Source organism: Clarias gariepinus, chromosome 13 (genome assembly GCF_024256425.1).
Source record: "Clarias gariepinus isolate MV-2021 ecotype Netherlands chromosome 13, CGAR_prim_01v2, whole genome shotgun sequence".
Taxonomy (NCBI): Eukaryota; Metazoa; Chordata; class Actinopteri; order Siluriformes; family Clariidae; genus Clarias; species Clarias gariepinus.
This window is the reverse complement of record NC_071112.1, coordinates 6,790,485-6,811,258: the sequence shown is the minus strand read 5'-3', so window position 1 is coordinate 6,811,258 and position 20,774 is coordinate 6,790,485. Positions and strand designations below refer to the sequence as shown.

At 38.0% G+C, this 20,774-nt stretch overlaps 1 protein-coding gene and 4 non-coding genes across 5 annotated transcripts; all 5 read left to right on the top strand.

Moving 5' to 3' along the window:
- The first annotated feature begins 1,024 nt into the window (after positions 1-1,024).
- On the top strand, positions 1,025-4,907 carry rpl13a (ribosomal protein L13a). Its single transcript, XM_053509883.1, has 7 exons — positions 1,025-1,106; positions 2,019-2,091; positions 2,652-2,717; positions 2,852-2,953; positions 3,154-3,239; positions 3,436-3,495; positions 4,657-4,907. The coding sequence occupies exons 1-7, from the start codon at positions 1,086-1,088 to the stop codon at positions 4,864-4,866; spliced, it is 618 nt and encodes a 205-aa protein (XP_053365858.1). The 5' UTR covers positions 1,025-1,085; the 3' UTR covers positions 4,867-4,907.
- Positions 2,148-2,228, top strand: LOC128540264 (small nucleolar RNA Z195/SNORD33/SNORD32 family). Its single transcript, XR_008365443.1, has one exon. It is a non-coding gene; the product is annotated as a small nucleolar RNA Z195/SNORD33/SNORD32 family (small nucleolar RNA).
- LOC128540267 (small nucleolar RNA SNORD50) lies at positions 3,003-3,078 on the top strand. The gene has a single exon (XR_008365446.1). It is a non-coding gene; the product is annotated as a small nucleolar RNA SNORD50 (small nucleolar RNA).
- On the top strand, positions 3,281-3,359 carry LOC128540266 (small nucleolar RNA SNORD34). The gene has a single exon (XR_008365445.1). It is a non-coding gene; the product is annotated as a small nucleolar RNA SNORD34 (small nucleolar RNA).
- On the top strand, positions 4,498-4,581 carry LOC128540263 (small nucleolar RNA Z195/SNORD33/SNORD32 family). The gene has a single exon (XR_008365442.1). It is a non-coding gene; the product is annotated as a small nucleolar RNA Z195/SNORD33/SNORD32 family (small nucleolar RNA).
- Positions 4,908-20,774: the final 15,867 nt, after the last annotated feature.

Below are 20,774 nucleotides of genomic sequence, written 5' to 3'. Positions count from 1 at the left end.
GTGGGGTGCTTATTAAAATAACTTCAGTCATAGGGCTATTCTACTACAAGGCTGTTCAAATTGTGCCTTATCTATGACCTTATCTCCTCAAAACAGATGGTCTCTGAAGAAAAGTGGATGATGGCTTAATAGATGACGAGGTTGAATTTATCCTGAGATAAAGCTGAGTATCATCAGCATAAAGGTAAAATTCTTGGTGCACAATGCAACGATTGTCAAAAAAGATGAGAAGCATGCACTTGGTCGGGCTGCGGACCCGCCTCGCATGTTCAATCATGGAGATGATGTGCTCTTTCACTATAAAGACTGTTGCTTCATCTAAGGGTTGTACACATACTGTACACCAAAGTTTCGTCAGTGTTAATGAACCTCGACGTAAAGGTTCGGCATGTGATCTTCCTTCTTCTCTTATGTCAGCAGCCTGGGTGCGAGGTTGGCAGCAACAGGGCACATGATCAAATCATGTGTTTTATCCTGAAGTTCACTCACACTCGCACATGGTCAGAATAGTGCCAACTGCACAGTTCCTGATGTACACAGGACGGTCTTTTGGTGCACTGACTTGTGAAGTTTGGCTCCCTGTGACTGTGCATGCAGCCTTATGCTGCCACCTGTTGGCGTGTTACAAAACTACTGTAGTGTCCAAACTTTTTGATACCACCATGTACGTAGGAAGCCAATGAACACTTAAATGAGATTAATAAACGGCACAATTTGTGTCACAGTCCTCAAGATAATCATTTTAATATTTATCTAATTAAAACATAAAAAAGTGCATTGTTTTTTGAAGCCATTAACAAATAAGAATAAATATTGTTTGCAAAAAGACTGTTTATTTTTTATACATTTTATTATTTATAATTTAATATATTATAAAACAAACTTAACAAGTAATTACAAATACACGCGTTCTTTTAAAAACAACCTTTTTTGTATTAACAAAATCATATCTTTACGATATTTTTTGAACCAACGAATTAACTTCCTGCTTTATCTACATTCGTCATTTCCTCATTTGCTGTAGCCACGCCCACACCCCTGCCTTTTACCGCGGGTCAACCCGTGCGTCTTTCTTTTCCCACATCATGGCGGACCGGTTCCATAAGGTGCGTGTCTCAGCGCTGTGCAAACTCGCTAAAAATGTTATCGTTACAAGTTGTATAAGAACCTAGAACAGAATATTTAATACTCTATAACTCCTGTGTCGTTTAGAAATCTTTTTTTGTGGTGAAAATGATTTTTCCAAGCGAAGCTTGAAGAAGACTTACCGCTATGATCGGTATTAGCATGATGTTAACGGAGCTCGATTACTAGCTAGCTATCCTCGTGCGTGAAAAACACTTAAGATGTCCGTCGGCGAAGTTTATTCTTGACTTGGAGATCCATTTGTGGTAAATAAGTGAGTTAAACCCAACATTTGGAACCGTACATGCTGTCAAATCGCATTTTAGGTGAATAATTTGTCCAAATGTGGAAGTGGCCTCAGTGTGCTAGCTGACAAGAGCAGGCCAGCATGCATGTGGTAGCGTTTTAGTCCACGAGCGTTGATGTGCAGCTTGAAGATCACGCTTAGGCCCAAGTTTTAGACGTTTTTGTTTTATTACAGAAAACAGAAGCTAAATTAATCCCGCATGACGCCCTTAGTGCCTCACTGTTTTATGAATGAATGCTTCATTGCGTTTTTAGTTTATGGTATTATTGGTATTCAATCTGATCTCTAGACGTGTTTAATTCATATTAAACTGTTTAAATATTTGGTTCATATATCTTGGATGCTCTACAACTGTTTAACATGCTTAAATATTACATCTATTTCTGGGTTATAATTCTTTTCCCCTTTAATTCTGATCATACTTGTTTAAAACTAGTGTGCATGTAATGTTGGCTAAGATCTTGGCCAGTGTACATTTTGTATCTTAAGAAGCAATTAGTTGTGAACATGGTCCTCTGTGCTAGCTTAGTGATGCAAGTTTAAAATGCTTTCTACTAATCTAATTTTTTATTTTTTTATTTTTTAGGTTCTGGTAATTGATGGCCGAGGCCATCTCCTCGGTCGTCTTGCCGCTATTGTGTCCAAGCAAGTGCTGCTGGGTTGGTAACGTTTTCAGAGTTTTATAACTTTTATTTTAAGCAGTCATATCAAATTTACCGTCAGTGATGTCTTTACCTACATTGCTTGAGTTTAACGACCATGAGAAAACCTTACATGCACTACCATCTGAGACGGTTTCTAAACAATAGTTAATCCTTGGATTTATGTCCAAGACTTAATTATGGGGTTTAAGGCTATGGTCACATTACAAGTTAGGAAGTTTAACTTCTTTTTCCATGTGATGTGTGGATGTTGACTTGTCCAACACTCCAAGGCTTTTTAAATTTCATTAAATACTATGGTTAACTTTCTTGAGCACAGGTCCACTCTGGTCTGACTTCCTATTCATGTTGCATTTTCACTTATTTGGCACACATCAGCTTTGATTAATGACTATTATGTCAAATTAAAGCCAAATTGGATTTGTCGCTTCTGCCTGGTGATGTGATTATAGCCTTTGATTAGATTGCCTTTCAGGTACATTAAAGTCACAAATGACTTGGCAATCTTGTACTGTTTAGCAAATAGTCTGAATTTGTGCTTTTATGTTATGTTGCAGGCCACAAAGTAGTTGTTGTGAGATGTGAGGGCATCAACATCTCTGGCAACTTCTACCGGAATAAACGTGAGTGAATTTGTTTTTGAACAAAGTATTTCTTTATTCTTTAACCTCTGTGCAAAGAAAGGATCATTTTAAACTTATCATACGAATAAGAATTGTTTGTTCTTAGCTTAACTTCTGTTGTCCTGTCTCTGTAGTAAAGTATTTGGCTTTCCTGCGTAAGAGGATGAACACGAACCCCTCCCGTGGTCCTTACCACTTCAGAGCTCCCAGCAGGATCTTTTGGAGGACAGTCCGAGGTGAGCTTTCAGTCATTTCTTCATGGAGTCATTTATTTTGCTACCTAGCGAACTGTGATGAGCACTTTTTATCCCGAATCTGAGTCTTTTGATGAGACAACTTTTACGGATCTGACTACTGAGTTCGACCAAATTCAAATATTAATTTGTAAGTTGTTCATGTGCAGAAGTGTAACTTGCAATTGTCTGTAATCGCACAGGTATGCTTCCCCACAAAACCAAGCGTGGTCAGGCTGCTCTTGAGAGGCTGAAGGTGTTCGATGGCATTCCTCCTCCTTATGACAAGGTAACTTTTTTTTTTGAACTTCACAATCACTATATATGCGAACATGTCTGTGATGCTAATTTCTATTTACCTACATTGTTTGATTTTTCTCTGAGAACATTGAATCTAACTGAGACATGTTGGGTCTGTTTTAGACCGCATTAGGTGCTTAAAATTGTTTATAATAAATGTAATTGGTCACCCCCCCCCCCTACAGAGGAAGCGTGTGGTGGTGCCAGCAGCATTGAAGATTGTGCGCCTGAAGCCAACTCGCAAGGTAGGACCACTCTAAATTTAGTTTGACTTGGCACAACAAAAATTAAATGCCTCAAATCGGTGTTCAAGGCAAATACGGTTTATACATGGAAAAATAAGAAGCAAGTCTAATTGAATCCTCACTTCTAATTTTTTTTGCAAACGTTTTAGACGTTAAGGGCTTTTAAGAGCAATGGACCAGTAAAACTTGTTCTGTTGTCACGTCTTGGCTTTTTTTACACTCATACTTGTGGATCCCTAGATTTAGCACTACACAACTTTAATTACACATAAAAAAAAGTAATCTGATGAATCTTAAACTAAAAAGAGCCAAGTAACGCATGCAGTACACTGTACATACATTCATTGCAGCCACTGTTTTAGCATCAGGCTAGACTGTTTATTTTAGTGTCTGGGCATTGTGATTTTTAATTCATCAGCAGTATTGTTCGCTGTCCGATTTTGTCAGCAATTCCTTAGTTTTAAAGGATTAAGAACTGCTGAATATATTTAATTAACATGGAAATGCTTTTGGAATGAATTTAGCTGTCAGGTACAAAGCTATAAATTTTTAAGCAGATGTGCGATCTGTATTTTCTGCAGAAACTTTATTTTTAATAATTTAGTGTTTGTGAGCCACTTGTTTTTTAAATTAAATTTAACCACTTTCCGAGTGTTGTGGGTGTAGGTTTTCAGAAGACAACTTTTTTTTTTTTTTTTTTTTAAACATTTTCCAAAGATATGGAAGTGGTCATGTTATCGGTGTCGCTCCTGAGAGAATGTAGCTAGATTTTTCTGACGATGGCTTATACAAAGCATATTGCACAACTCATAAAACAAACTATTCATAGCTATCTAACTTCAGAAAATATGCATTGTTTATGTGCAGTATAGTGTCTGTTCATTTTCCTTAGAAGTAAAACACTCGATGGGACATGCATATACAGCAAGAGGGTATAAATTTTCATGCTGCAAAGTTCTGAGGCTTTTTTTTATTTTATATTTTTTAAAGTATAAGCAATTGCTCATCAGTGATGTTTTATTTCACTGAAGTATTTGAGTTTAACGACCATGAGAATACTTCACATGCACTACCATCTGAGATGAGCAGCATCGTTGATCTTAAACAGAACAATGAAGATTATTGTATTAACTGTCATGTTCTCTCTTTCCTTTCGGTCAGTTTGCCCTGCTGGGTCGTCTGGCTCACGAGGTTGGCTGGAAGTACCAGGCCATCACAGCCACGCTCGAGGAGCGCCGCAAAGAGAAGGCCAGGATGTTCTACAATAAGAAAAAAGTGCAGATCAAGCTGACCAAACAGGCAGAGAAGAACGTCGAGAACAAGATCGCAAAATACACCGATGTACTCAAACAGTACGGTGTCCTGGTCTAAACTGTTCACCCGGCTAATCTAATAAATGTTTATAGAAACTACAGAGTTTTGTTTTTATTTGGTCCATAGTGTTTTATTTGGATGTCTGAGAGCTTTCCTGAGCGCACTGTAGATTGAAGGCAAATATCCCCCCAGAATTGGTTATTCCTCCCAAATAAAGGTAAATGGCTCTATAAATTCTAGTTTCAGATGAACAGGAGAGTGATGCTATTACAACCCCAAGGCCCTGGGTTCAATCTTGAGTTTCGGCTTGCAGTTTGAACAGTTACAGAATTTGGTTTTGAGTTCCCTGGTGTTCTCCCAGAGCTACAAAGTTAATGGAGTTTGTTTCATGGTTATTAGCTACATGCCAAATCTCTCTACTGAAGAGGTGAGACTGGATATGTACATAGCACTATATGCATGTATGCATTAGTGTGTCATTTATTATGTATTATTTATCCTGTAGTGTGGTCTGCTCTGTGGGAAGTTTGAATGCTGAAAATATTAGTGGTTGTGTCTTTATTAAAAAATTATAAACCACAGAGTGCCATGATGCAGCCTAATGCAAAGTAGGGTTTGTTTACCAGGTAAGCTTTTTTAAATGTCACACTTTGGCAGAATTATAAAGGCTTGCATTTATGCAGATGTTACAATTTCTGGACTTGGGGGGTGCATCTGGCCATTGGGCAGATTTTTTTGGCCTGTGTGAGTTGCATAGCTTGATAAAGTTCCTGTTCTATTAACTCCCTTTAGGTATATTTGGTTTCCATATGACGTGATTCATTTTTAAAGACTCAATACAACTTGTACAACTAGCAATATGTAGTTTCCTGATATCACCTCCTGAGTGCAGTGTAGTCCAGACTTTCTTGCTACTGTAAATTATACATGGGTTATATTGCACACAGGAGGAAGGGAATGATAAATGTTGAGACCTTTCAAAGCCTACAAGTTAAAGAGCAAAGCAAATTGTATTGGGTGTTCTGAGGATATAATCCAGTTAATACAAACTAAATTTTATTCAGATTACCCCTGTTCAGAACTAATCTTTAAAATAGCATAAATAAGTGCAACTAGTGGTTTCTAATCAGAACAGATTAAATGAGTTATTCTTCTTCTTCTTTGTCTTTCGGCTGTTCCCTTTCAGGGGTCGCCACAGCGAATCATCTGCCTCCATCTAACCCTATCCTCTTCTCTCACACCAACTAACTTCATGTCCTCTCTCACTGCATCCATAAATCTCCTCTTAGGTCTTCCTCTAGACCTCCTGCCTGGCAGTTCCAACCTCAGCATCCTTCTGTGATGGTATAAAACCACAAAATATTTAGACTCAAGTGGGCTTATTAAATTAACTACTAAAACTCCATCTAAGAAAATTGCTTCAGTACATAAAATGTTTAAATATGAAACAATTTCAGTTCGTGTTCAGTTCTTGCTCCAGAGAGGGTGCAAAACTTGAGTAAAGAAAGTAATGTTTGTTCGACTGGAATTTGCCATTTGGTCAAACGCAAGGTTTCCAGAGTGAGCTGTCAAAGACCGATTTAAAAAGGAACTACATAATTTTCAAATAAGAATTAGTAACACTATGTTTTAGAATATGCTTAGTCACAAATCCTCCTGAGGTTGAAATATTTGGACACACCCTTTTTTTTTTAATAATGTGTATAATAAATTATGAAAGTAGAGACTAGATTCACTACTACAAAGATACTAAACCTAAGTACAGACAAAAAGAATCATGATTATTTGAAGGAATGACTGAATACACTTTTTTTTCTTCATGTGAGGACAAATGTAATGTTGCCATTTCACAGGTTTGTACATAAGCCTTATAAAAATCCTCCAACATTCCTAAATAATTTTATGCAGTTCTTCTGAATTATAAACACTGAAAATAGATACCATTTCATTAAAGTGTAAGAAGTTTTAAGAAACGGTCCCTCTGTATATTATTACAGTAGAGTGCATGGCTGACTGGCCATTAACCATGTCCACGCTATATAAATCATTGGTGTTCTTTCGATTCTTATCGATCATAGGAATGAATGATTAGGTGCTTTCATCAGTTACTGAAGTGAAACGGGTAGAGGATTATGCTAATGCTACGTTGTAAAAGTTTTGTTACGTAATGATTCTCTCTCACTTGCACACCGTCTATACCGCTGTAGACAGGGTTGCGGGAGCCTGGAGCCTATCCCAGGAGACTTATAGCATAAGGCTCGAAAATTTATTTGACAATTATTTATGCCCTTAATAAAAAATAAAAAAAAACTCTTATTGAATTATGGCAGTATGAGTAATATGTTTTCTTTAAAGATGTTAGAAGTCACACCATGTGATCATCAAAAGAAAGGTGTATGTTTATCATGTTAAAGTGTAAACATTACACTGTAACAAACTCAACTAACATAATATTAATACTAAATTACATATTTACATTGCTACGAATGAATTATTTATAAATCGGAACAAACTGCGGTAGGTAGATTTATAGTGTTTTGCAGAATTCATGCTGATATAACAAAAATAAAATTGACCTAATATTTTGTCATTTATGCTTTACAACACTCTTGTGTCTCAAGAAACCATGCACAAAGAGTGTCTAGGTTTGCAGTTCTTGTTTGTTTTGTTCTCCCAAAAAGGTCAAAATGGATTTATCTCATTTTGTTGTCCAACCCTTCATAAAAAGACTTCATATATGGAAGTGGAAAGCCTTTACTTCTGGCTGATAAAGTGATTCTTTTCATGCGTTTTTGTTCTATTACAGAAAACCAAACCATATCAATAACTTTCATACCAAACACGTTCCCTTGTTAAATTGCGACACATATTTAATCTGTTTTTTATTAGACTAAGATCATATTGTGTCACTTTGTTCACTGTAAATAAGCTGTTCATATATAAACAATAACATATTAAAGCAAGCTTGTTAATATATCATTTAAATAACAGCCAGAAATTCGGCGCAATCCGAATCGAGAACTCCACAGCAACAATTTCCAGGATTTCATTTAAGCAGAATAGAAACGAATTTCTTACATTCTAAGTAAAAAACACTGTCTCAGTACATCGATCTTGTGAAGCTTCACTACCTCAAATACCACATTATCAATTTTTGGTTAAGTACTTAAGGTTTTCACCTTAAGCTCATAAATCAGTCGTGTTTTTTGTGTTAAAAGCATCAGTGTGGCTCAATATTCCGATATTTGTTCGCCTAAAGTATGATAGGATCTTTTCGAGCATAGAATGAGAAAATGAATAAACTACACCCTCATTATCTTGGATCTTGGGACATTTATCAACATGCTTCATCATTTCAGGTGGAATTCAATTCAATTCAAAAAACAGCTGCAGATTGCTGTCGACATCTTTTACTTATACTGTGATGTTATGTGCTCGGATGAAAAAGCTTTATAAATGCGAAAAGCATGAGATTTCCAAATGAGATCATGCTATACACTGTGTGTGCATGCGTGGAGGTTTTCATTTGAATCGCTTCTGGTTTGACAGTCTGTCCTACCTAATCTGTGTGTGTATTGCGTCAACGTCTCTCGTTAAGCCGTACAGTCATTTAAAGTACCAGCTCAGTTAACTGAATTGTTGAAGAGAAAATAATCCACTTGGTGCGTCAGAATTGAAGACAGTAATACGCAAGCGGGATGAGTTAGGAGAATGGTTATTTGCATACCATTTACTAGAAATATTCCCCGACATGCAAGAAGTAGCAGGAGTTGTTGTCATTATCATGACTGCCATTAGTTTACTTCTTTGCGGCTGGTATAGACCCATCTTTAAGTATGAATTCCAAAGAAGACGAATTGTTCATCAGTCTGAAGGTGGACTGTTCCAGAGTCAAACAGCTAGGAATGTTTAATTCCCTCTTACTACTGTTAAGAGAATTCTAATGTGAAACATTTAACAAATATCGGATAACTTGCATTTGGGCGGCACAGTGGTGTAGTTAGTACTGTTGCCTTCCACCTCCGGGTTTGATTCCAGTTTCTGTGTGCATGTAGTTTACATGTTCTCCCCGTGCTTGGTGGGTTTCAGGTTTCCTTCCACAGTCCAAAGGCATGCAGATTAGGCTAATTGGTGTTCCCAAATTTTGAATGAGTGTGTGAGTATTTTTGCCATGTAATAAATTGGCACTCCATTCAGGGTGTACCACGCCTTATGCCCTAAGTCTCCTGGGACAAGCTCCAGGCCCCACGCGACCCTGAGAGAGCTCCCCAAAGTGTGTGTGTGTGTGTGTGTTAATGCTCCAGCTGAATTGAACCTTTAATAATGCATTTCTTACCTCAAACTCTCTTTATTTCACTCCTTCTCCAAATATACCACTTCAGTGTCTGTGTAAATGAGCTATTGCTGAGCCACGCCCACCACAGAACATCTTATATGAGGTCACACTCACCGAGGGCACAAGGCGAGGTACACCCTGGACAGTCAAAAAATATATAAAAATGGAAAACAAAGAAAAAGCTGGGATTTTTTTCTTACTTTCCCGAACCAGCCCACTGGAGACCCGTCTTAATGTCTAAAAATGAATAAAAAAATGAAATGCGCACAATAGGTTAACTTTAAGAGGCTAACAGAAACTATCTACTGTAGTTGATTTTGTAAAAAATAAAAGGAGTGATTATATGGTACGATTTTCAGCATAATCGTTTATATAAAATATAAAATATTTTTATTTGTACAGTGTATGTAATGACCACAAAAATTTAAACCCAGCTGTATGTAGTGAAAAAAAGAAGATTTTTTCCCTCTTAATTACTTTTAACTTACAGTACATATCTAAGGACGGTTGCTGAATTTCATCAAAACATGTTTAAATAAAGAAAAGAGTATTTATAGTGCCAATTTTAAATATACTGCTGCTTTTAAAACTCTTAACAGTAAAACGTTAAGATGAGACAAATGATGAGACACCTAATACTGATCACACATACTTCTTTTTGAAGAACTAGTTCCATTTCCATTTCCATATCAATACACATGACTTTATACATATTTCATCACACATTTTCAACGAATGTCCCCAATTTTCATTTTGATGTTGTAACTATATAGCGATCATGACAATGGCCATTGTTAAAAGCGCTATAATAAGAACAATTCTATTTAAATTGAATTGAAGATGTCCCATATTCTATAATAACTCCCGTTATAATGAAGCAAACTGAACCACAAGAATTCCTTACATACATTGACGTATGTGTAATTGATTGCATTAGATGCAATGATGGAAGTGATCTCCAATTTTCAGCCAGACACATTTTGGCGCGGCACTCCATGTTCCATGTTCCTCATGAGAAGGAATCAATGATACTGTCGAATCCAGTTTCCGTACCATCCTCTTAACACTCATTAAGGTTACATCAGGAAAACCATATTTCTGCCTAAATTAACTCTGACATCACTTAAATGAATTGGTGGCCAGTATGGTTGCACTATGAAGACGCACTGCTAATTACTCTGTACACCACCATCCTGAGAAGTCAAGAGAGTGAATGAAGGTGTACGACATTAAACGGCATGGATAAAGATAACTACCTTATCGGTCCGACTCAGGGGCATCCCAATGTGTTCGAAGCTCCATATCTCACACATTCTCATCCTATTTGTTTTTTTTCTTCCAGATGACAATTTATCAGAGTGTACAGGTCTTCATCTTGAGTGAATTGGAAGTATTAAAAACATATTTCTTATTAATCCTTATTAATCTAGGCTGTATGGGTGCTCTTAGGCAGACTATCCTCAAACCTGGCAATAACAGTGTCATTCAGTCTCCGTGTCACATCTCAGGAGCTTCTTAAAGTTGTCAAGCGCAGCTTATCCCCCACACACACAAGATAATACCGTTAAAACCAATTCACTGGGTGTTTTTCCACACTAGTCGTAATTCCCTGTGTCGTCTTTTAGATGTAAAACACCTAAACTCTTTGTAAAATATTGCTATTTTTTAAAACGGGAACTAAGATCAGAGCTAACTGATATTGTACATATGGGACTTTAAAAGTCAAACTGGGACTTTCTGGTAAGAGAAAGTGTAAAAACGATTGACATTTACGAAAAACTTCAAGCACAGTACGGTGATGAGAATTTTAGGTACAGTGAAACATTTAAAAGGTGCAAACATTTAAAGAAGGCCCTATGTCCATGAATGATGATCCTGCCCGAGGTCGTTTAGAGCCCACTGCAGTCGTTCCCATGAATGCCTTATCCCTGAAAATCAACAGATAACTTGTCACTTATTTGCAAAAGAGACGCGTTTGCCAGTTGGAACTGTACACATAATCATTCAACTAACAGCACTTGCACGTTACAAGAACTCGGCTAAGAGTTAGTACCACATCCTTCGTACAGTCCTGACCTCGCTCCAAGCCATTTCCACTTGTTTGGAACTCCTAGGAGGCCAGTGTTTCAGACGTGATGCAGGCAGTCCGATCATGGCTACGGCATACTGGTAAACCTTTCTCCCTCGATGGTATCCAAGCACTAGTGAAAGGTTGGGATGAGTGCATTAGTGTAGCAGGGGATTATATAGAGGAATAAAGGGATTTGAACTTCACTCTCAGTTAAGATTTGTCACATATACATTACTGCACAGTGAACTTCTTTATTCTTCTTAAATCCCAGCTTCTTGTTAGTTGGCTTGGGTCTAAGCACTGGGTGCACCCCTTGGAGCGGACAGGGTTAAGCTTGGCTCAAGGGCCCAACAGCCGCAACCTGGTAGAGCTGGGGCTTGAACCTCCGACCATTAACTCAGAGCCTTAACACACTGAGCCACCGCCCTGTCATAACTGTGTTCTATTATTCTGCACGATCAAAAGTAATGGTTTGACTTGAACACCATTTGTATGCACTGCCAGTCATGTTGGATATTTATTTATTTATTTATGTATTTATGTCTGTCAACAATAATACCTGATAGATTATTACTGTCCTATCTGCTTTTAGTTAGAAATGACTGTTATTTGAAAGCATATTTGAAAGTATATAGGCCAAGATGTGTGTTAATGTAACACCTTGCTGAGACCATACATACATGTGTGTTCGCCCCTCTATGTTACCCTAGTGGTCTTAATATTGAAATGGTCACACTCCTGGAGTATCCTGACTACAGACACATGTCTCTCTCATTAATCATTAATCATCCACTCTGTTACTTATTTTCCTACACACACGCGCACACACTGTACTGCTATTTAATATCAGCGGAAGCCCTCAACATAAATTGGGAAGAAAAAAAAAGTGTGACGTTGATAATTAAACTTTGATTTATTAGCTCATTACTTTGACTTAACATTTTAACACTTCACAATCAATCATTTAAGGTAATTAATTTACTGGATAAATTAATTAATTCATTGTAAGGCACTATAAGTAGAAATAACAGTATAATATGTTATAATCAGTTACAAGCTATGAATGAAAGCAAGCTCCCTTGATTAGGCTCCAGTCCCCTCAGGAACCGAGAGGCAACCTCCGGTTCGAAAAATGCCCCCAATGGGGAAGTGTCAAAACATGCAGTTCCTCAAATGTCCACTAGGAGCTGGCTCCAAAAGTGAGTCAATCCCCATTGGGCCCCATAATAAGACATTCAAAGTTGTTATTTATAATTAGGAAAGAGTTCAATCTGAGTGACAGGTGCAATGCAGGTGTGTCAAAGTGCTAGTTGTTTGCTATGCATGACTTTAGCTAACCAGCTAACTGGAATAATTGTAGTAACCACAAGAAATGTAGGAGTTGAAACTTGATGATGTGTAGGGTATGGATGACAGGGTAATTGATGACAAATGAATTAGCATTTAAATTAACCTTACCCATCTTAGCTAAGCTAAAGTTAAGTTCGCTAACTTGTGGGTTAGGTAGGTAGGTAGATTCCAAACAAAAGCCAGCCTTTGTTCGTTTTGCCCATAGGATAAAATTAACTTAGACTTTTATCAGACAGACTAGTTTTGATTTTGAGTTTGAATTTGCTGAAAAGCAGCGATCTTCAAGGGGTTAAAGTAAACAAGTAAAGCACACAGCTTTTGGCTTACATAAAATAAATAAATACATTTAATTTTTTAAACTATGGCATAAGTAAAAGTCAGAAACAGAGTTTACACTTCAGTGACAGGCTTTTCATGAGCATTTTGCCTTTGAAGTTTCTTGTTCTTGTTTTCCTCACACCATAGTGGTGGGATATCTACTGAAGCTCTTGACGTGTACTGTATCTGCATGATTTTATGCATTATACCGCTACCTCATGATTGGCTGAATAGACAACTGCATGAATGTGCAGGTGTACAGTGTATGTAATGAATCTAGAATTTATAAGTTTTACTTTTTGATTTCAATTACAATATATATTTTTGAAATATTGAAATATACTGTATATTCTGTACCTTAAATAAGGGGAAAGTAATTAGTGTGTAATCAGAGAGTGTATTTGTTTTCTCTAAACTGGATAATGGACATTTTTTTGCTTTAGTAGACATTCTGTGTCTACGATACGAGTCTACGACACGAGCCGCTGCACATCATCTGTAATGAGATCCTGTTATGTAAATGTAATTATTTTTGACTCATTAATCTCCGGAAAACGTTTTCACTTAATCTTTATCTTCTTGTAGTAGCCTCTGGTATCTGCAATTCAGGCCACGTTCTTCTTTAAAATCCATCTTTCTTTTTTTTTTTTGTGGTGTAGCGAACTGGAAAATACCCCGAAGCTTAGACGAAGAGTGTGTCTTGATTTCATCATATTGTGGACTTGTGTTACCCTGAAGCTAAAACGCCACAGCTGGCCTTTATCAGAGCTGCACGGCCGCAATTCTGTACGTTTAAGATGGAAATTAATTTTACTTCGGGAAAAAAAGACTTTCTGCTTAAATGAAATTCTTTCCTCTTGTTGTGTGTATAATGCTGCGTGTGTTTAATGAGATGTTACGGCCGGCAGTCTGCCGCGTAGTATTTTATTCACAGCCGTTTATACCACAGGGGGGTAGCAGTCAGTGGCCACACAGCTTTACTGTGTGTGTGTGTGTCTATGTGTGAGAAAGAGAGAGATAGAGAAGGAGAGAGAGAGAATCAAACTTGTTTGTAGCCCTTGAGCATTGAGTGAACCAATGAATTGTCATTGCAGGCACGTGCATACACAAATACAAGCTTTTCATATAAAGGATTATCCCACACTGATAGCGTGTCTAAATGCATAATAAGAGCTTTCAGGAGCTGTTTAACTTTCTACGCCAACACACCACTCACGCTCAAACTTCCCCTGCGTCTTTCTCGCTCAATTGCTCACCTGATGAAAAAAAAACTGGGATAAGCATTATCAGATCTGCTTACGTAACCGAACTCGACAGGATGAACTTGGACATACTTTTCTGGGAGAAGTTGTGCTTTTATAGAGGAAGTCACACTACTTAAGGATTAATTAATCTTGTGCATTTCATTAGTAACACCTGGTTGCTAATTACAATCTTAATGATTTTGGTTGGGAGTTGGAAGTGTTTATTTATTTTTCCCTAAACGTTTCTAAAAATTGAATTTCTGTTTCTTGGTGTTATTTGTCTGTTTGTAGATGTTGATGAGGCCACAATCGACGCAACTGTTATTCCGGCCCTGATAAATAAAAGCCTCGGACTGAAGACGGGTGTACTTTTGTTTTTTTACCCCCATGTCCCCTATATTATGCATTTACGAAGATTTAAACCTTAATAAACTTGCTACACCGTATATGTGGCGGCATGGTGGGTTAGTGCTTGGCACTGTCGCCTTGCACCTCCAGGTCCTGCGTTTGATTCCTGCATTGGGTCTGTGTGCATGGAGTTTGCATGTTCTCCCCATGCTTGATGGGTTTCCTCTGGGTTCTCCAGTTTCCTCCCACAGATTAGGCTAATTGGCGTTCCCAAATTGTGCGTGTGAATGTTGATAGGAGGTCCTACCATGGTCGTACAGATGAGAATAAATACTAAGGCCACCATTGGCCTCTATGGTCCCTAGTTGGACTACAGAGGCTCCTAGATGGATGGAAACTTGCTATATGTTTAAAATCAGTTAGATGTGGCTGTGGCTAAATTCTGAATACACACTGTACATACAAACATTTGAATACTCACTCATTGTCTTTACAGGTTTATCCCGTATAGGGTCACCTATCTCAGGAGGAGACTTAGGCCACAAATCAGGGTACGCCCTGGATGGGGTGCCAGTCCATCGCATGGCACACATACACTCAATCACACATTACAGGCAATTTGGGAACGTCAATTATCCTAATCTGCATGTGTTTGGACTGTGGGAGGAAACCGAAGTATCTACAGAAAATACACAGACCCCGAGGCAGGAATTTAACCCTCAGACCTGGAGGGTTTCTAACCATGCCTTGGCTATCTTTCTCCAAAGGTCATGCTGTGAAACTTTCCACGTTAATGAACATGGTGATAGCAGTCAATGTGTGTAAAACCTTGCTAGCTAAGTGTGATATTGTCACACAGTGAATATCATGAATCACAGCATACAGTAAAACAGTTCTGTTTGTAATCAGATATCAGCTTCCAATATGTTCAGTGCAGTTTTTTATTTTATTTTGTAACCCAGGGCCTTTAGAGGGCAGGCAGAACAAGAAATGGAAAGAAGGTTTTAAAACAATAAATTAAATAACAGCTTTAAAAAAATTATTTCATTAATCTCTTAAACTCTTAATTAATTAACCTCTTGAATTATAGCGAGTCACATTCAAACACAATACAGCCTCTTTTTCTCCAGCCTCTGTCTCTTGCTATTCCATGCACATTTTCAGCTGGCTGTGAGAGTCATTCAATAAGTGGGGATATAGAGCATAACAGCCCTGGGACATTTATATCTGTGTGTATCACACCACATCACCGGTGTTAACGGCTAATAACCGTTACTTATGCTAACTGTCGGTTACAGCATGGGAGAAAGAGGGCGGTACGGACCGCTGTAGTGGAAACAGCAGCTGCCTGTTTAAAACCAGTCACAGAATTATTTTCACCATCTGATAACATTATGTTTTTTAAAACAACTTTATTTAAGTTGGTCAGAATTGCCTCTGAACTATACATATTGTTCTGTTCAGTGTACAGGTAATGTGACCTACAAAGCTAACTAGCTTCTACACCGGATGAATCCCAAATCTAACTTCTGATCAAGGCCACTAATTACTGTGTGGAACAAGGGACTGTCCACCCTACATAGAACACTAGCTTTCCATTTAATCCTATTTGGGATTCAACCTCGAAACACAGGAAGTTAGCTGAGCGCAATAAGTAGAAACGTAAAGTAAATCTTTTACATTATTTAGGATTATCCAGCACCTCCACAGTTTATCCCTCTCACCTTTTAGCTACAGTACACATGTACAGATAAGAATTTAAAGCTATCCCTGTTAATTACACTAACTGTCCTTAGACTACATAGTGTACATGTAATTACAATAAATGTTAATAGGGAAAATGTGCAATATCAGCAGTGTCTAATGCAGTTGTTTTGTTTTTAGCATAAGAGGTCCAATCTGCACAAGCCACAGAGTTAAAATATCTAAAAGTGCATAACATGATCATATTTTTTTTTTTTGGAGTGCCTGCACTGTTACTAAAGCCCTATTCATACAGGATTAGTATTACCTGGAGACCTTGTGTGATTTAGAAATTAGTGAGAGTTGTGAGTGTTAACATTTGTGATGTGTGTGTGTACGTGTGTGATGTAGGAGTGTGTTTTTGCGGCCCGGTTTGGTGGCGATCGTATAAATCCCTTAGAAGGGAAGAGTTGTTTAGCTCAATGAGCTGTGTACCGAGTTTTGTGTGCATACGTGCAAGTGTGTATGAGCTAAGCAGCAAAATCTCGTGTCCCGTGCCACGCGACTCTCAGGCATCCTAATGCCAGCAGATTCCAACCTGTCTGCCAATTTTCATGACATTTTGAGCATGTTAAGATTAGCAAAAAGCTCAAATGGTAGGAAAAAAATCCTTAGGAAAACAAGAGTGTTCTGCGTAGCCTATAGTGCTTGGGCCCTAAATATAGTTGAAAGCACCCAAGCACCCTGTGTCACCGCCATTTAAAGGGGATATCCCAATACCATTAAGACATAATTTTAGAAAAATGAAATTTTTTTGTTTAGACCTCCAAAAAGCCCCAGATGCTGAAAAAAAAAGAATCACATTATGATGTGATGTCACTCAATGCGATGTCCCACAGAAAGTTATTTTGCAAACAGCACAAAATAACTGACTTCTAGTCGAGTAGATCCCATAACATGCATCGCAAAAGTTGTTCAGCTCAATGAGCGCTAAATGTTTACCGGGTTTCGCGTGCAATTGTGTATGAGCTATGCAGCAAAAAATTTTATTTGCAGCAATAATCTTGCCTGGGCCCCGACTCTCAGGCATCCTAATGGCAGCAGATTCCAACTGGTCTGACAATTTTTATGAGTTTTTAAGCATGTTAAGACCCCCCAAAATCCAAGTGATGGAAAAAATATTCCTTAAGGAAAACAAGAGGGCCCTTCACACACTATGACGGCATAGAGCTGATGACATAGGGCTTGACCCTAACAACAGGGCCCTTTTTTTCCTACACATTATACTGTTGTATGGTGTAAATATGGAGTAATATGACCCAGCACCCAAAATCACTCCAACGCAGCCTCCATTCTTTATGGAAGATGGATAAAAATGGATTAATCGCACAGGATTAAGATCACAGACAACCTCTGCAATTATTAAAAATGACTACAGGTCCCCAGGTAATACTAATCCCGTGCGAATAGAGCTTAAGATGAGAATCAGCTGCACTTATAAGGTTACTGAATACCCAGTAGTTCTGGATTGCAATGACCAGCAAACATTTTAGGGTATATGTAAAGAGTTATATGTAAAGAGGCCATGTTATTACCATTCTTAACTTTTAAATGCCCCCAGCATATAGTTAATATAATGCCCCAGCCTATAATATTTTTATTGATCACATTTTTTGAAAATGTAAACAAATCTACTTATTTTTAATTTCTGCAATTTTTACATTTATTTACTCTACAAAATTACTGACTCATGAAACCCATTAATGTGAATAGAACCATATATGGCTGGAGTGTGTATCCTTACACCATGAACAAATATAAAAAGGATGTTCAAGACAAACCAGGACTTTTGATTGTGCAGAAAAATAGAACACCATTATGAGAGTAAAATTTTCTTTTATTTCTCTATATAATCTCCTTCTACACTAATGCACTTATCCCAGCGTTTCACTGGAGCTTGGATACTGTAAAGGTAGAAAGTTTTCTCAGTACGCCAGAGCCATGATTGTGTGTACAGTTCCCATAGACAGATGTGTCTCTTTGGCAAGCTGGCGACAAGTTATCAGTTGATTTTCAACAATCAGATGTCATACTTGCTGAATGTTCATGGGAATGACTGCAGTGGATTCCGAGCCACCTCGGCTGGGATTGTCATTCATGAATGTACAGCCTTCTTAAAAATGTTTGCACCACTCAAACCACTTGACACTTTGACACTCCTTAGGTCAAAAGTAAGGCAACTCTTTTTTAATAGTCAAGTCTCAGTGTCCATGGTTCATATTCACAATGATGAACTTCACTCCATTGTGTAAGCCACACAGCTACTGTCTAATAACTGCTTGTATAAAATCCGAAGTGAAAGTTGATAATTGATTTTGTTGGATAAAATTTGTCATGAATTTTTGTTTCATTCTCATAGACTACCAGACTTCTCTGATCTGGTATGGAACTCCATTGAAACAATTATCATTCAAATCAACGCTGCAATGCAGAAGTGAATCTGGAGAGTCACATCAGCAAAGATGATGGCTGATGAGGCAAAAAACTTCCCTCAAAGAAATCTCTCCTGAGTCTGATGTCAAGACTGAAATGGATGATTTGACACTAGCTGTGAGTGATATACTGGTGAAAACTTTCCCACATATTTGGACTGAGACAGGATTGAATCCCAGGGTAGTAACACCTTCTGACGTAAAGGGAATTATTGAAACAGTGGTCGATGTCTTAGTTAGAGGAAAAGCTAAGGAAAATTATGTCCATGCCTGTCCTAGAGGTACCTCGAGCTTCTCGAAAAAGCCTCACTCTGGTCCTGCAGGGTGCAGCTCCCGTAGTGCTGGTGACTCAGAATGAACCTTCCAAACAGCTGGCTGATGTTTACAGCTGCACTAAGGAGATCACATGCCAGCTTGAGACATTAAACTTTTATGAAGAGCAGTGCATGTCTATCTTTAAAAAAAAAAAAACATAGTTTGTCAGCTATTTTAAATCTTAGTCTTAGTCCCAGGATAAATGCCCCTGTTAGATTTTATTTAGTTAATCTTATCTTTTTTTTAATTTAGTCAAGTTTTAGACTAAAAGTCTGGAAATTTTTATCTAATTTTAGTCAAAGGAACCTTTAAGTAATTTAGTCTAATTTAAAACAGTGGCGGGGAGCATACGCCGAATCGATTCCTCTTCCCTCGGATAGTAGTGCCTGTGCATGTGGCCTTGATGAAGTATTTTTGAGAGTGGTTTAACACACAGCATTCGTGTGCGTAATTTCGCAATTCGTCCGTGAAACAGACTGAATGGCCATATTTTTGTAAATTCAAATCAATAGGAGTGGTATGGACAATAAAGTGTTCTGATTTTTTTTTTTTAAATATCAATTGAACACTTTTACTGTTGTAAGGATTGCTCCTATGTGTCACAATCATTTGCTAACCTATTAGCTTAATGTGTCTAAAAATGGTTGAACTATGAAATCAAATCAAATAAAATACATCACAACATAATTATGTTAACATGTGGAAACGTAATTATCACAAAGAGGCTGTAAAACTGGGTAATTTTTATGGTATGCACTAATACGTCTCTTCAGGTTTGTAGTATTTTTTCAGCGATTGTTGCCCACACTGCTTTCCCTCCAATATTACTACACATCTCCTTTTTTCTCCTGTTCAATATAAAAGAAAATGGGCCAAATATCATCTTAATTACTCGTTTTATTGGCTTGAGTAATACTGCTGTAATGATGAAGAGTTAAAGATGACTGAGCTTGTAACATCCCGTCACTGTGCGTGCAAACTACTCCTGATATACCACGCGCCGTGACCCGGGAAATACTGCCATAATGAACACTGCATCACAGCGGATTGTGACGGAAATTATGCGTTGACAAAAATAAAAACAGCTGTTGTATTAGATTTTATGTTTTTAACTCACATTTTAGTCTTACCTTTTTTTGTCAGCTATATTGCACGATTGCGGTTCGTTGATATTCGTGACGTCTTGTCCTTGCCTCGTCTTAGGCACAGGAAAAAGGTAGTCAACAGGTATTTTTCATCATTATTTTTGTTTATGAAATGAACACTAGTCTAAAGGAAAAATGTATATTGCTTTTAGTGCAAAAATGACAGAAAAATTAGCTTTATCACAAGTGGCTCTGCTGTGGGGCATTGGTCCGGGTTCACTTACATTTGCATTTAGCAGACGCCCTTATCCAGAACGACTTACAATTTTATCTCATTATACATCTGAGCAGTTGAGGGTTAAGGGCCTTGCTCAAGGGCCCAACAGTGGCAACTTGGTAGTTGTGGGGTTTGAACCTGGGATCTTCCGAACCATAGTCCAATGCCTTAACCACTGAGCTACCCCTGGCTTCTCATCCAATGCTCAATCTCCAGCCACTGGATGCATTGTTGGTCCCAAGCCCAGTTAAAACGAGAGGGTTCCGTTAGAAAGGGCCTCTGGCACAAAACCTGTGCCAAGTTGTGTGTGTATCAGATGGTCCGCTGTGGCGGCCCCTTGACCAAAAGACTAACATCGCTGAAAGACTAACAACAACAACAAGTAGCTCTGAGATGTTCCTTGATAAAGATGCTTTGGTAGTTAGTAACATTCTACTAGAAAAATC

What these genes read in the sequence shown, in the direction of transcription:
- rpl13a (XM_053509883.1), top strand. Translation starts at nt 1,086, where the DNA reads ATGGCGGACCGGTTCCATAAG. An exon ending in GTCCAAGCAAGTGCTGCTGG is followed by an intron (nt 2,092 to 2,651) that starts GTTGGTAACGTT and finishes GTTATGTTGCAG; the next exon opens with GCCACAAAGTAGTTGTTGTG. An exon ending in CAACTTCTACCGGAATAAAC is followed by an intron (nt 2,718 to 2,851) that starts GTGAGTGAATTT and finishes CTGTCTCTGTAG; the next exon opens with TAAAGTATTTGGCTTTCCTG.